Source organism: Cryptomeria japonica, chromosome 2 (genome assembly GCF_030272615.1).
Source record: "Cryptomeria japonica chromosome 2, Sugi_1.0, whole genome shotgun sequence".
Taxonomy (NCBI): Eukaryota; Viridiplantae; Streptophyta; class Pinopsida; order Cupressales; family Cupressaceae; genus Cryptomeria; species Cryptomeria japonica.
In genome coordinates this window covers 59,919,590-59,931,867 of record NC_081406.1, presented here as the reverse complement: position 1 = coordinate 59,931,867, position 12,278 = coordinate 59,919,590, and the positions used below count along the sequence as shown (strand labels likewise).

Here is a 12,278-nt window from a genome sequence, read left to right as displayed (position 1 = left end):
CAAAGCAAGAGACACTGCAGAGGCAAAAAAAGGGAAAACAGGTAATAGATGACCTTGAATTCATTCAAGGACCAATCAATTTTGCTTCCTTGTCTCCCATCCAAAAACTTCAACTTGCATCATTCGCTCAAGCAAAGGCCAATGAAGATCTCTTAAAATCTCATACCGAGGATAGTTTGTTGTTAACTATGGCATCTGACATTTTGGAGAAGCTCATGCCATTATTTCAGAAGATCCATTTGATACCCTAGCCGGTCAATTAAAAAGTTTAATTAATTCTATAAATACACATTTTGAATCTTTTGAGAAGTTTGCAGAGGAAAAGGTCAGAAATGAGTTTAATGCCAAAAGGCTCCGCACTTTGAAGAAAATGATCACAAAAGACCGAGCCACATTAGGTGATTGTGTAAAGAGCATGCAAGATGCAATGACTGTAGGTAGAAACTTGTATAAATCATGCTTCTCCCTGAACAAGTTCACTGTGGATATTGAGAAGAAGTCTCAGGAGTACAAGGATCAGTTGGAAAGCTTATCTCAGTCAGTTGATCCATTGTCAAATTCATTGAGCCATCATGAAAATCAGGTAATTTCACTGCTTGAGAAGATTCGGAGTCTGAGTTATGATCGGGAAAGGTTAATTGGCAGAGTTGGAGAACTTAGGAGCCATATTGTCCCTAAGTTGGATATAATGCTAAATGCTTGTCAAGATGCTCAAAATGCTCTCAAGATAGATGATTCAGATGATCTCAAGATAGCATAAGCGCAGTCTTATCTTCTCAGTGGGTTTATAACTGTTTTTGAGAATCTGCAAAAGGGTTGGAATAGTCACTTGGACTCTCTGAAGAATCTCTATGCAGATATTTTCAAGTTTTTGTGAGTCTGTGTACATACATGTATATAGCATTTTTGGCTTCAATTCTTGATTTCCGCTACTCTATGGTTTCCATTGATGTCAAAGGGGGACAATAGATGAGTGAAAAATGTTGATCTTAGGGGGAGTTCTTTGATTCTTTGGGATCCGGTGATTAGATTTTTGGTTGCAGTATATTGTACTTTGGTTTTGGTCCGACACTTAATCATTTTTCACTAGTGTTGCCATCAATGCCAAAGGGGGAGATTGTTGGCAAGAGACACTGCATGTATGTTGAGATGTTGTCATTGGTGGCAACTCATATCAGATTTGGCATCTGCAATTCATGTTTTCATCATTCCGGAAGATTGATCAAGTATTGGTGTGGTCCGGTGAGTAGAACAGTGTATCCAACAGTGTACAGTTTGTTGGTTAGCGGATTATTTTGGTTGAGTATCTTGCTTTGCGGATTTGAGAGATGTATTGTGGATATGCAATTTACCTTATTCCATGTTTGTGGCCTCCTGTGTTAAGTTTTGTGTTGGTTGGTAAGGTCCGGTAGATTGGTTTTTGGTAAAGGCAGTGGTTATCAGTGGTAACGCGTGGAAACGCATTATGCAGATCTTGCAGATCGATTTTGGTGAGTGTTTGTGTTTGAGGTCGATGAGCCGACATGTGAGAAGCGTGTGGACATTTTGTTTTGGTCCACATGATTGTTTTGGATCGATTTGAGCCGACTTGTGTACACGTTTCATCTTTTGTGACGTGTTCTTGAAGCTGACATGGTGGTGACCTAAATTGGTGTTGCGGATATATAAGACAGGTTTATTTGATCATTTTGGATATCGATGGTTATGTGCAAATCGTGTATGAGCGATTGTGCGTAGTTTCATGTGCACATGGTGAAGATTTGAGCTTCGGTATGCTACAAAATATCAGAGCAGAGAGGTTCTACAAAGTTGAGTAAGATACAATATTTTGTGCTTAACCAAAACTATTCTTGGCATTTGCAGATGCTATTTCATAGTTCATTTTCATGTATGTTACCTTTGTAACTCTTTTGTAAGGCAATGTGCCTTCCAGGGTTGTAGCCCTGTTTGTATTTTGAGCAGTGAGCTCTAGGCAATGTGCCTGAATGCATGTGCATTCCTATGGAACATTTACACATACTTTTAACAGAGTATCATTTTACTGTGGCTAGGATCCCACTGTGGTTTTTCCCTTGACCGGGTTTTCCACGTAAAATTCTTGGTGTTATGGTGTTGATCTTTGCTTTGTGTTTCTGCACTTTATTTTTATTCATTTGCATTTAGTGGATTAAACGACAAATTAATCAAGTTAATTGCAGAACACTGATTCACCCCCCCTTCTTAGTGTTCCTTGATTCCAACAGGTTTGCCATCTCCTCTCTTCCTTTTCCTTGGGTGGACGTGGAGAGTTCTCTGCCATTTTTGCTTTCTAGCTGGGCAGACTTCACCTTGTGTTGGACGTTGTCTTCTTTACCTTAGGTGGACTTTGCTAATCTTTTGCCATTCCCCATACAAAGCATGGCAGACTTTGAGTGTCATTGGACATTCCTTGCTAGGTGGACTTCATGGTTTGCTAGACAATATGCATGGTGGATTTCACCTGTGGCCAGCCATCTTCACATTTCTCCTAGGCGGATTTGCTGAGTGTTTGGACATTGCACATGCTCCTTGCCAAGGCAGATTTGATGATTTTTATGCCATTTTTTACCAAGGCGGACCTTGTCATAGGTTGGACATTTTCTCGAACATGGCCAAATCCACTGATGGCAAACTTTGAACCGGCCTAAGACATTTTTCTATCTATTTTTGCCATGAATACTTAAAAATTTCTTGCTCAACAATTCACGTTTATCTGGAACATCTGGAACAAAACCCTGTCTGGAGATTTCACCTTGCTTTTTACACTTAAAGACACAAATTTTTTATTTTGAAGATATGAATGCTATTGCCATGACCTGAGGGACCCAATCCTAGGTCAACTTTCAAAAAAGCTGAAAAAAAAGCAAAAAAGAAAAAGAAAAAAGAAAAAAAGAAGGCAAAAAAGCTGCTTCCCGGATTGGTCCCAAAGTGTCAAAAATAAAAAAGCAAAAAAGCAGAATCCCACAAAATAGAAAGGTGTTAGAATTGAACCTAAGCAATTGCGATCTTCGTCCTTCGGGCCTTCTAAGCACTTCTATGATGTTCAAACACAATTTTGAGTATGATTTCTCTATTTGGCTTGGATGATTCCTAAAAAACTCTAACTCAAACTCTCGAAAAATAAAGGCTTATGAAATTGCAATGCTAAGATGAAAACCCTAAAAAGCAAACAACTAGGGGTCCTCATTCATAATGGGGCGATGTGTGAAATAGGTCACAACAAGTAGCCACCCTACTTTCTTCACTTGAGCTTCCCCATGTGTAAGCACACCTAGCTCTTACACCTCCATTCCTCTTGTGACACTTGTCACAAGGTTAAGCCCTCAATCCATGTCCTCGTCTTCAACCAATTCTAGTCATCCGTTAAACATTGAATCTTGGCCATTGATTTCCCCATGGAAAATCTATAAATTGAGGCCTTTGCTTTCATTTTGATCATCCACTCTTATGCTATCATTATGCTGCCCAAATAATCTTCAATCTTCTATGATCCTTATAATCATAATGCTGGTTTGAACAACCGCATTCATCAAAAGATCAAATCAATTAAAGAAAGGTGCATTCACTTCCACTCAATCCATGAGATTGGATAGGTAAGAGGCAAGGTAACTTGTGTGTTTCATTCATGTTATCTATTTTATGTCTTTTTTATCCTATTTCTTCATCTTCAATTCCATCTAATCGTTTCTTTTTCTGATGGTCTTTAGTTCTGTAATCCATGTCTTGCAATATATTTATAACTTGAAGATTTTTCTTTATTCAATTAGAAGCAGTTCTTTTGATTGAACTTGATTTATACATGATATATATGTTTACTCATGCATGAAGAAGATCTGAGAGTATTAGAGTGATGGCTGTTACAGTATAATAGTTTCAATTTCAATATTTTTATTGTGGCAACATTGTTGAAGTGAATTTGTCTTTACAGGTTGTTGGATGTTGATGCTTCATTTACTGGCTCTGGAAAGCCTGTATTATTTATGGTATTTGAGTATGCAAATTGTGATCTCAGACAATACATAGATAAATGCCGCCGAAGTGAGACCAAATTGACTGTAAAATCTATTCAGGTTTGTTTTCAAATGGAAAGTCAAATCTGTATGGCTTCGATCCTTTAATACTTCTGGAATTCTCTTTTAACATTTTTGTGTTAACACCAGAGTTTCATGTATCAACTATGTAAGGGCATCACTTACTGTCACAGCCATGGGGTGCTTCACAGGTTCCTTCTCTTAACTGAATTCTGAGTTTGATTTCTTCTAGTTCAATGTAGCATGCTGATTTTATGAATGTTTACCAGGGATTTGAAACCACAAAATATATTAGTAGATCAAAGAGTGGGGCTGCTTAAAATTGCAGATCTTGGACTGGGAAGATCTTTCACTGTACCTATTAAGAATTACACCCAAGAGGTACGCTTTACTTTGAAATCCTGTGTCATAATCTCGATATTATATTTTAACATTCTGTATTGCAAAGCACCGATATACATGTGGTGTATGCTCATTTTGCATCCTGGGCTGATGCTGTTTGCAGGTTGTTACTTTATGGTATCGAGCCCCTGAAGTGCTGTTGGGTACCAAACACTATTCTACAGCAATAGATGTGTGGTCTCTTGGCTGCATCTTTGGTATGTCCTAAAACCAAATGAATTTTTTTCAAAAACTTTTTAAGTAGAGTCTGATAACATACAAATGAATGGTCGACTGTTCTTTGTCCCAGCTGAATTATGTAATATGAAAGTACTTTTTAATGGAGATTCTCAGATACAACAGCTTCTAAAGATCTTCAGGTGAGGGAATGGAAGTTTACCTAAATCTATAAATGGGTTTATAGTATTCATGTGGCAATCTTAGCTGATGCTTGTGAAGGAAAAAATAGTAACCAATTATCAGTGCCTTCATATAGGGAATAGACATGCAGTCAATGATTTCATCTTCTTATAAATTTAATATGTATTTTCTTCTGTGTTATGCACTTGAATTTATCTAGGTTGATAGGAACTCCTAATGAACAACTATGGCCTGGAGTGACCCAGCTTAATCACTGGCATGAATTTCCTCAATGGAAGCCTCAAGATTTTTCCAAAATTGTTTCTAATTTGGACTCAAATGGATTAGATCTTATTTCTGTGAGTGTACCTTTGATCTCCATTTGGTTAAATTCCTATTTTTAGTTAGATATACTTTATAACTCAAAATTCAAAAGATCTGCCCCCTCTGTATGGCATCTGGCTATAATGCCTTCTCGGTTATATTCTAGAAGTTTTTTGGATGTACTAATTTCCTATGATATAAGGAATATAATTGAAAATGATTGTATATATGCAGAGGATGTTGCAGCATGACCCTGCAAGGAGGATCTCAGCAAAAGCAGCACTACATCATCCATATTTTGACAGTTTGGATAGGTCACAATTTTGATGTAGTTTCAGATGGTTGTAGCTCGATTAGTTATTGCTAGTAACCTTGCATTAACATAGGCAATCATGTGTGCACAAAAGCCCTATATAGATATTATAAATCATTGTATAACTCAAGCTTTGGAAATGAACCTTCGTGGAAAAGAAATTTGGAGATCCATCTAAAGCAACAGCTACAATGTCTGTTATATTTATTGCAATGGCCTGGTTACCCAGTTGAAATGCCTGGTGTCCAGGTGACTAACAGCCATACCTCTATCCTACATAATTTATTAGTTAGCAAACTGATTGAGCCTGGGGTGATCAAAGTCCTTCAAAATGGTTTGATAACATTCTTGTTTTAAGAGCTAAGATGTGGCATTATAGAAAGTTCAAGGGAGTATATAAAATTTTGTTGAAGAATGTTTATTAGTTCTGAAGGGTTAATCTTTGAAGTTCCATTACATGTTTATATAATCATTGTATGCATAAGGTGGATAGCATTGGTTGCAAGTATGAAGGCTTAAATTTAACTAACATTTTCATTTTGAAATACCTACAAGCTATAAAGAATATGAGGAAATTGTACTGTGAAAAATGCTATATGCAAGACCTGAAAAATTTAAGGTAATTTAAAGCATAGTTGGACTACTCGCCGAAAACTCGGCGAGTAGTTAAAATCTCGCGAGTTTTTACGACTTTTACTCGCCATAAAAACTCGTCAAGCTTTGGAAAAAACTCACCGAGTTTTTGGTGAGTTTTCACAAAAAAGAGGTCCAAACATGTCAAAAAATTATCTTTTTTTTTTCAAGTCAGTCTCATTCTCTTCATCAAAATATATACATGAAATATAACATTTAAGTATAAGAATTATACCTCATGTATATATTGGCAGGTGCGTACCTCTCCTTTCCTCTCCCTGTCTATCTTCCCATGCATCGATCCATCCATCGTCGTTCCCTCAATAAATTGCTAACTCAATTGCTCTCGCGCCTTTGGTCTTGAACAATTCCCGAATCAATACATTAGGAAATCTGGGCTCAACAACCTATCTCATCTCCATCTGGGATCTGGCATCCCATCCTCCCCTCCTTCACAAACAAAGTAGCTAAAAGGGCTATCAAAATTTGACCTAGTGATATCATTTTTGGGAATATGCCGTTGGAGGGAGGATGTTTGAGAGTGGTTTCAGATCTCTAGGAGTTATAATGCAAATTCTAGGTTTTAGAAAATCTTTTAAATTTTTAGACTTAGTCAAATTTCAGTAATCAATATGCTCCTATCAATATTCTCTCGCTCTCTCGATCTCACTCACTTTACTTACCCCAAATTTTAGACTTTTCTATCTCCCTATCACTCTTCCTCTACCCCCCTCTCTACCACTCTCCATCTCACGCTCTCCTCTCTCCCCCAAGATCTAGACCTATCTCTCTTTCCCTCTCTTTCTCACCCTCAGACCCCCACTAGGGGTGCTACCCTCAACCTAATTTTATTTTGCAGATCTTTGGTGGCAAAGTTGGGGTGGAAATACCTCAAATCTCAAAAAATTTGCCCTCAGAATCTTATGTTAACCTTGTAGTTCATCTAGTTGTGAGCGCAATTGGAGCTTGTTTGAGGCCATCCACACGAAGAAGAGGAGCAAGTTAGCTCAAAAATGCCTCAATGACCTTGTCTTTGTGCAATATAATCTTCAGTTGTGCATAAGGAAGGTAGAGGAAGCACCAACTAGTCCAATTGATTTGGATGATATAGATCCTTACAATGATTGGGCATCGCAGTAGCAACCTCCATTGTTTACAGAGGATGACATCAATGATTTGGAGAGGTAGGCTACAGAGGAGGGGGGTGGATTTGGTTTCACACCGGATGACATTGAGGAGGATGAGGAGTCATTGTCAATGCCAGGTGCAGCTAGAGGCAAAGCTACATCTAGGATGGAGGATGAGCCACAGCCTGAGCCAGTCATACTGAGCGAGGAGGCACAATCACACCCACAACAGATTTCTAGGAGTAGGACTAGACCCTCTAGTTCTACCTCCCTCCTAGTTTTTACTAGAGTTGGGAAGAGGAAGATGTAATTGTATTGATTTATTTACTTTAGTTCTACAAAAACTATTTACTATTTTGCTTGCACCCATCAACATTCCTCATGAGGATGCGATTTTGTACGCACTTTGCATTTAAATATATGTAGACTCAGCTTGTTTCTTTTGTGTTCTCATTTATTGACTCATGGGATGCATCTTCTCATTGAATTTTGCAAAAAAATGCATTTCTAATAAAATTTAAGCAATTTTTTAAGTTCCCAAGTTTTTTGCTGAGTATTGGCTGAGTTTTTCCCGAGCTTTTTTTTCTCGGGGCTTGGCGAGTAGTTCAACTATAATTTAAAGCAAATAAGGAATTTAGTAAAAACTGTATTGGTGGGAACAACTTTTAGATTAGTTTGCTTCCCTCATTTAGAAGCTATTCTAGATAAAAGCTATGATATTAGAATGCAATATTAAGAAATATCCAGAAGTCTAATATCTAATAAGACCTTTCCTATGCACTTGTAGAAGAGTAACAGAATAAATTGATGATTGAAGCTATAAAATCAAACTGTGTGAACCTCATAAACCTCATACTAATAATTAATTAGTTTGCTATGAGGGTTTTGTTGTGTCCCTTTTTTCCATAATCTATGTTGTATCCCAAAACCCATTTTCTATCCTCATTGTTTCCCCTAATCTAAATTGAAGACTTCTTCCCCTTCATCTGTCATGTATCCACAAGATTATTAAAATTATTAAGGCATGGTTAATTATCTAAGTCAGTGTATGTTGTTGAAAGTGTAGGGTTTCCCTTCCTAACATGCATTTCCTACCAACTCACTTTTTCTTTTGCTTATCAGAGTGTTGAACCCATCCATCTAAGAATGTTTCATTCATCCCTCATTTTCATTTCTTTCTCTAGTTGAGCTATCAGAGTTGCCCTTTTCTATATTTCCATTTGGGTATTGGACTTCCCCATCTTGAAATGCCTCTCGTTCATTCACCACTTGCATTCCTTATCCCATTAGAACTTGAGAGTTTCCCCTAGCATCGTACTTCTCTAACAAACCTTGCTCCTTTACAAGCCTTTATTGAAGAGTTGGTGTGATGTCCCCATTTTCAATCACTTTAGTATTGTAGTCGGCTTTGGCTTTTTTCAATGATTTTCAACTTTGTTTGAGAGGATGTTTAATTTTGGCAATAAGCTTCGTTGGTCTAGAGGACTATTATGCCACTTTCTAAAGTGAATTTTGACTTTTGGTGGGTTCTCCAAGATTCTTGGAGGGTGTGTCTATTTATAGTATATCACTCGGTCAACTTTGATTTTCATTATTCATCATTGTGTCATTCCACTGAAGTTAGATTTCAATTTCAATGCTTTTCAATAGTCTCCAATGTATTATTGACTTTAATTTAATTATTTTGTTAGTGTTGCTTAATTTTATTAAATAATTTAATAGGCACTTCAGCATAATAGTTCATCGAAAGAGAATAAAAAGTTTTAAATCATGGATGCATTATATTTGGACCTCACGTATCAAATATGATCACTATTATTATTTTTTGATCGGCAATGTGATCATTATTTTGATAAGTGTTTTTTGGAGTAAAAATATGCTTTTTAATTAAAAGATGAAATTTAAAATTATCTTTCAAAAAGTTTGGTGGGAAAAGTATATAAGGAGGTTTAAAGAGCTAATTCACATTATAGAGATTTGTTTTTCTCTGATGAAACTTTTGTGGTTCTATAGAATTGAATTTTGGGTTATGATTATTATTGTAAAATTATGGTTAGATGGAGTTAATTTCATTTAAAGCTACAATCAATATTTAATGGTGATATAAATTGCATTATTAGGGTTTAATGTTATTTGCATGAATGTAAGGAATATTTTTTGGGCTAGAGGAGAGAAAAAATCAGTTAGGCTATAAAATATTGAAGTATGAAGTATGATCCTAAGTTGTGAGTTGGTAAATATTAATGCAAAAATATTTTTAAATCTGCTAAAACTATTTAAACCTTTAGTTTAACTTTAGACATTATAGTGGTATCAAATTTGGTTTTTCTACGAGCCTATTAATCATGAGATTCCCAAAATCTGTAATGTATGATGAAATGAGCTCTTCAAGAACAAATAGTAACAAGAACATAATTGATGCTAACAACAAGCATAGGACAATGGATTGATTTGTTGACAAACCTCTTTGAATCACCTTCATACAATTAAAAAAAAAAAAAAATTCTAGCAAGGATTCAAACTCCAGTGAAGAAAGATATCATTACTAGTTATGTAGAATATAAGACTCTCAATAGAGATACAAAAAGTGTCACCCTTCTCAAATTTCATGAATTAAGAGAGTCAAAGTTATGGTGGGACAAAGGAAACAAGATATATCGAACAAGCCCCTAGAGAAAACTTTGCAACCACATAATGACAAGCGAAATTCAGCTCCAATTGAAACAAGGGGTGATGGAAAGTCAAAAGGGGCTAAGGATGAGATCATCAAGTAGGGAAAAGATGAAATAATAATAGAAAGATGTGTAGAAGAAATTTGATAAAGAACATGAAAAAATATGATAGAACTTGACTTGATGATGAGTGTTGTTGAGCACGATCTACTTAAACAAGAAAAGAAGGAAGAAAAATCTAAGTTGCAAGAAATGACAGTCATCGAAGAAAATGGTGAATTTACCACTTTTAGCAAAGTGTGCATCAATACCTTATATGAATAAAAAAATTGATGAGAAATCCATAGTATCATAATCACATTAGCATGAGTATGCAGATCATGTTAGATAGAATGGTTTCTACTTCTATTCCCCATGAACTATAAAATTTTAGTCTACTCAAGTTCATCAAGGAGGTAAAAGATAAGCATTTTAGTCAATCCTACGAGTATAATTTAAAATTTGGAGACAGTAACAACATAGATGTACTTGAGATTATGCACTTCCAACAATGTTGTCACCATGAAAAGTGCTTTGAGCGTGGCAAAAGAATTAAGAATACCTTGTACAATAAAGGACACATAGATCCCGTCACTCAATTATAGAATTGACTTTGCACAAAGAAGAGGGATTTGTTAGTCAAGGCTTCCTACAATTTATCATGGTAGAAGATGCAACACTCTATTGTCATATGGGTTGTTAGCAATAGTAATAAAATATGTATACATTGCCTAAGATATGTGATGAGTATGTAATGGAACAACATAAGATCATGGCAACATATGATCTTATCAAGTGTTAGTTTGGCTTAACATAGATTATGTATTTAGGTCATATCATTAGTGCTCAACCTTCTACCACATGCAAGTTATCTAGGTGGATCAACAAGAGATCCAAGCTGGATAGATAACCTTCTACCATATTAACTTTGTCAATATAGTTATTTGGTCTATGTAGTTAATATAGGATATTTGTGAATTTTTTAATATTAACTAGTATCACCCTAACTAACATGACTAAAAAGGGGATTTTCTTATCGAGTAACACCACTCAAGAGGCCTTTAAGAAGCTCAAGGAGGTAGTGAGTTCATGTCTTGTACTTGTTATTCTAGATTTCTCATAACCATTTGTTGTAGAATGTGGTGTTTCAGGAGAGGGAATTGGAATTGTAAATTAGTACAAAAGAGAAACCCCATAGTAATTGAGAGAAGAAATTGAAAGAGTTGGTAAAGGGATTTAGCATTTATGACAAATAAATTCTTCCATGATGCATGTTTTGACAAAGTTTAGAAAATATTTCATTTGTGGCGGATCTATGATAAAAACAAATCATAACTTGAAGTTATTTTTGGGTTAATGAGATTTGAATGATAGACAACAAAAATGGGTAAGCTCCAAACAAATGATTTTGATATAGAATATATGGAAAGAATGTTAATGAATTGTAGCTTCGATCGGATTATTCCTATCGATGAAATCAAATGCATAAGTGGCCTACCGACCTTGAGCATTTGATCTCTATCCTTCTTCTGTATTCTGCTATGATTATTGGTTATCATATACATGATTGAAATATAACTATTTTTAATCATGCTAATGATATTAATCATGTTGTTAATTTTGTTCATATCATTAATGTTAATCATGTTGTTAATACTAATCACATTGTTGATATTAATTTAGACATACATAGATATTGAGTATCGATATCCACATTGTTGATATCGATATCATATATATTAATGTTGCATTGATGTCATTACAGTTTGATAATGAGTATCGACCTTGGTTAAAATTACAATATGAATCAATATTATTAACGATGATAATAAACAGCCAACACACGTTGATTAACATTAGTTTGTGTTCAGTGGACAGACATGTCTACGTAGAGACATGTATCTACGGAGACATGTCTCCACTCATTAATATTTATATTCAATCCAATATGACTTGGGAGGTACCGAAATCAATAAGTGCTAAACAAGTCTTAGCAATATATATATTTCGGAATCGTTGGATCAAGGATATATCGGCAACATTAGATATACAGTTCTGATCTGCATTGCAATCTCATTGTATTGAAGCATTTCCGTATTAGTATTGATATTAAGAATTCTGCAGATTGATATATATTCGAATTACATTGATATTAATGTATATCCAAGAAGAAATTATAGACATTGTGATCAACATATATATAGAAAAATTTAAAAATACTATAACCTCTAAATTTGATCAAACTTTAACATGGTATCAGAGCTAGCATAAGGAAGATCCGATCAGATTGATAAAGAGAGGCAAACTAACCACCATTAAATTCTCTAGAATTTCATAATAAGCAAAATGGTGAATGGTGTTAGAGTTGAGGACCGACTTG

At 35.4% G+C, this 12,278-nt stretch overlaps 1 protein-coding gene across 1 annotated transcript in view; it reads left to right on the top strand.

The window, feature by feature from the left end:
• LOC131060516 (cyclin-dependent kinase B1-1) overlaps positions 1-5,724 on the top strand; it is a 92,414-nt gene extending 86,690 nt beyond the window's left edge. The window contains exons 2-8 of the mRNA XM_057993758.2: positions 3,947-4,088; positions 4,179-4,240; positions 4,319-4,430; positions 4,555-4,648; positions 4,741-4,810; positions 5,011-5,149; positions 5,349-5,724. Coding sequence (XP_057849741.2) covers positions 3,947-4,088; positions 4,179-4,240; positions 4,319-4,430; positions 4,555-4,648; positions 4,741-4,810; positions 5,011-5,149; positions 5,349-5,441 — 712 coding nt within the window. The 3' untranslated portion in view covers positions 5,442-5,724. The remainder of the gene's footprint in view (positions 1-3,946; positions 4,089-4,178; positions 4,241-4,318; positions 4,431-4,554; positions 4,649-4,740; positions 4,811-5,010; positions 5,150-5,348) is intronic.
• The last annotated feature ends 6,554 nt before the right edge of the window (positions 5,725-12,278 follow it).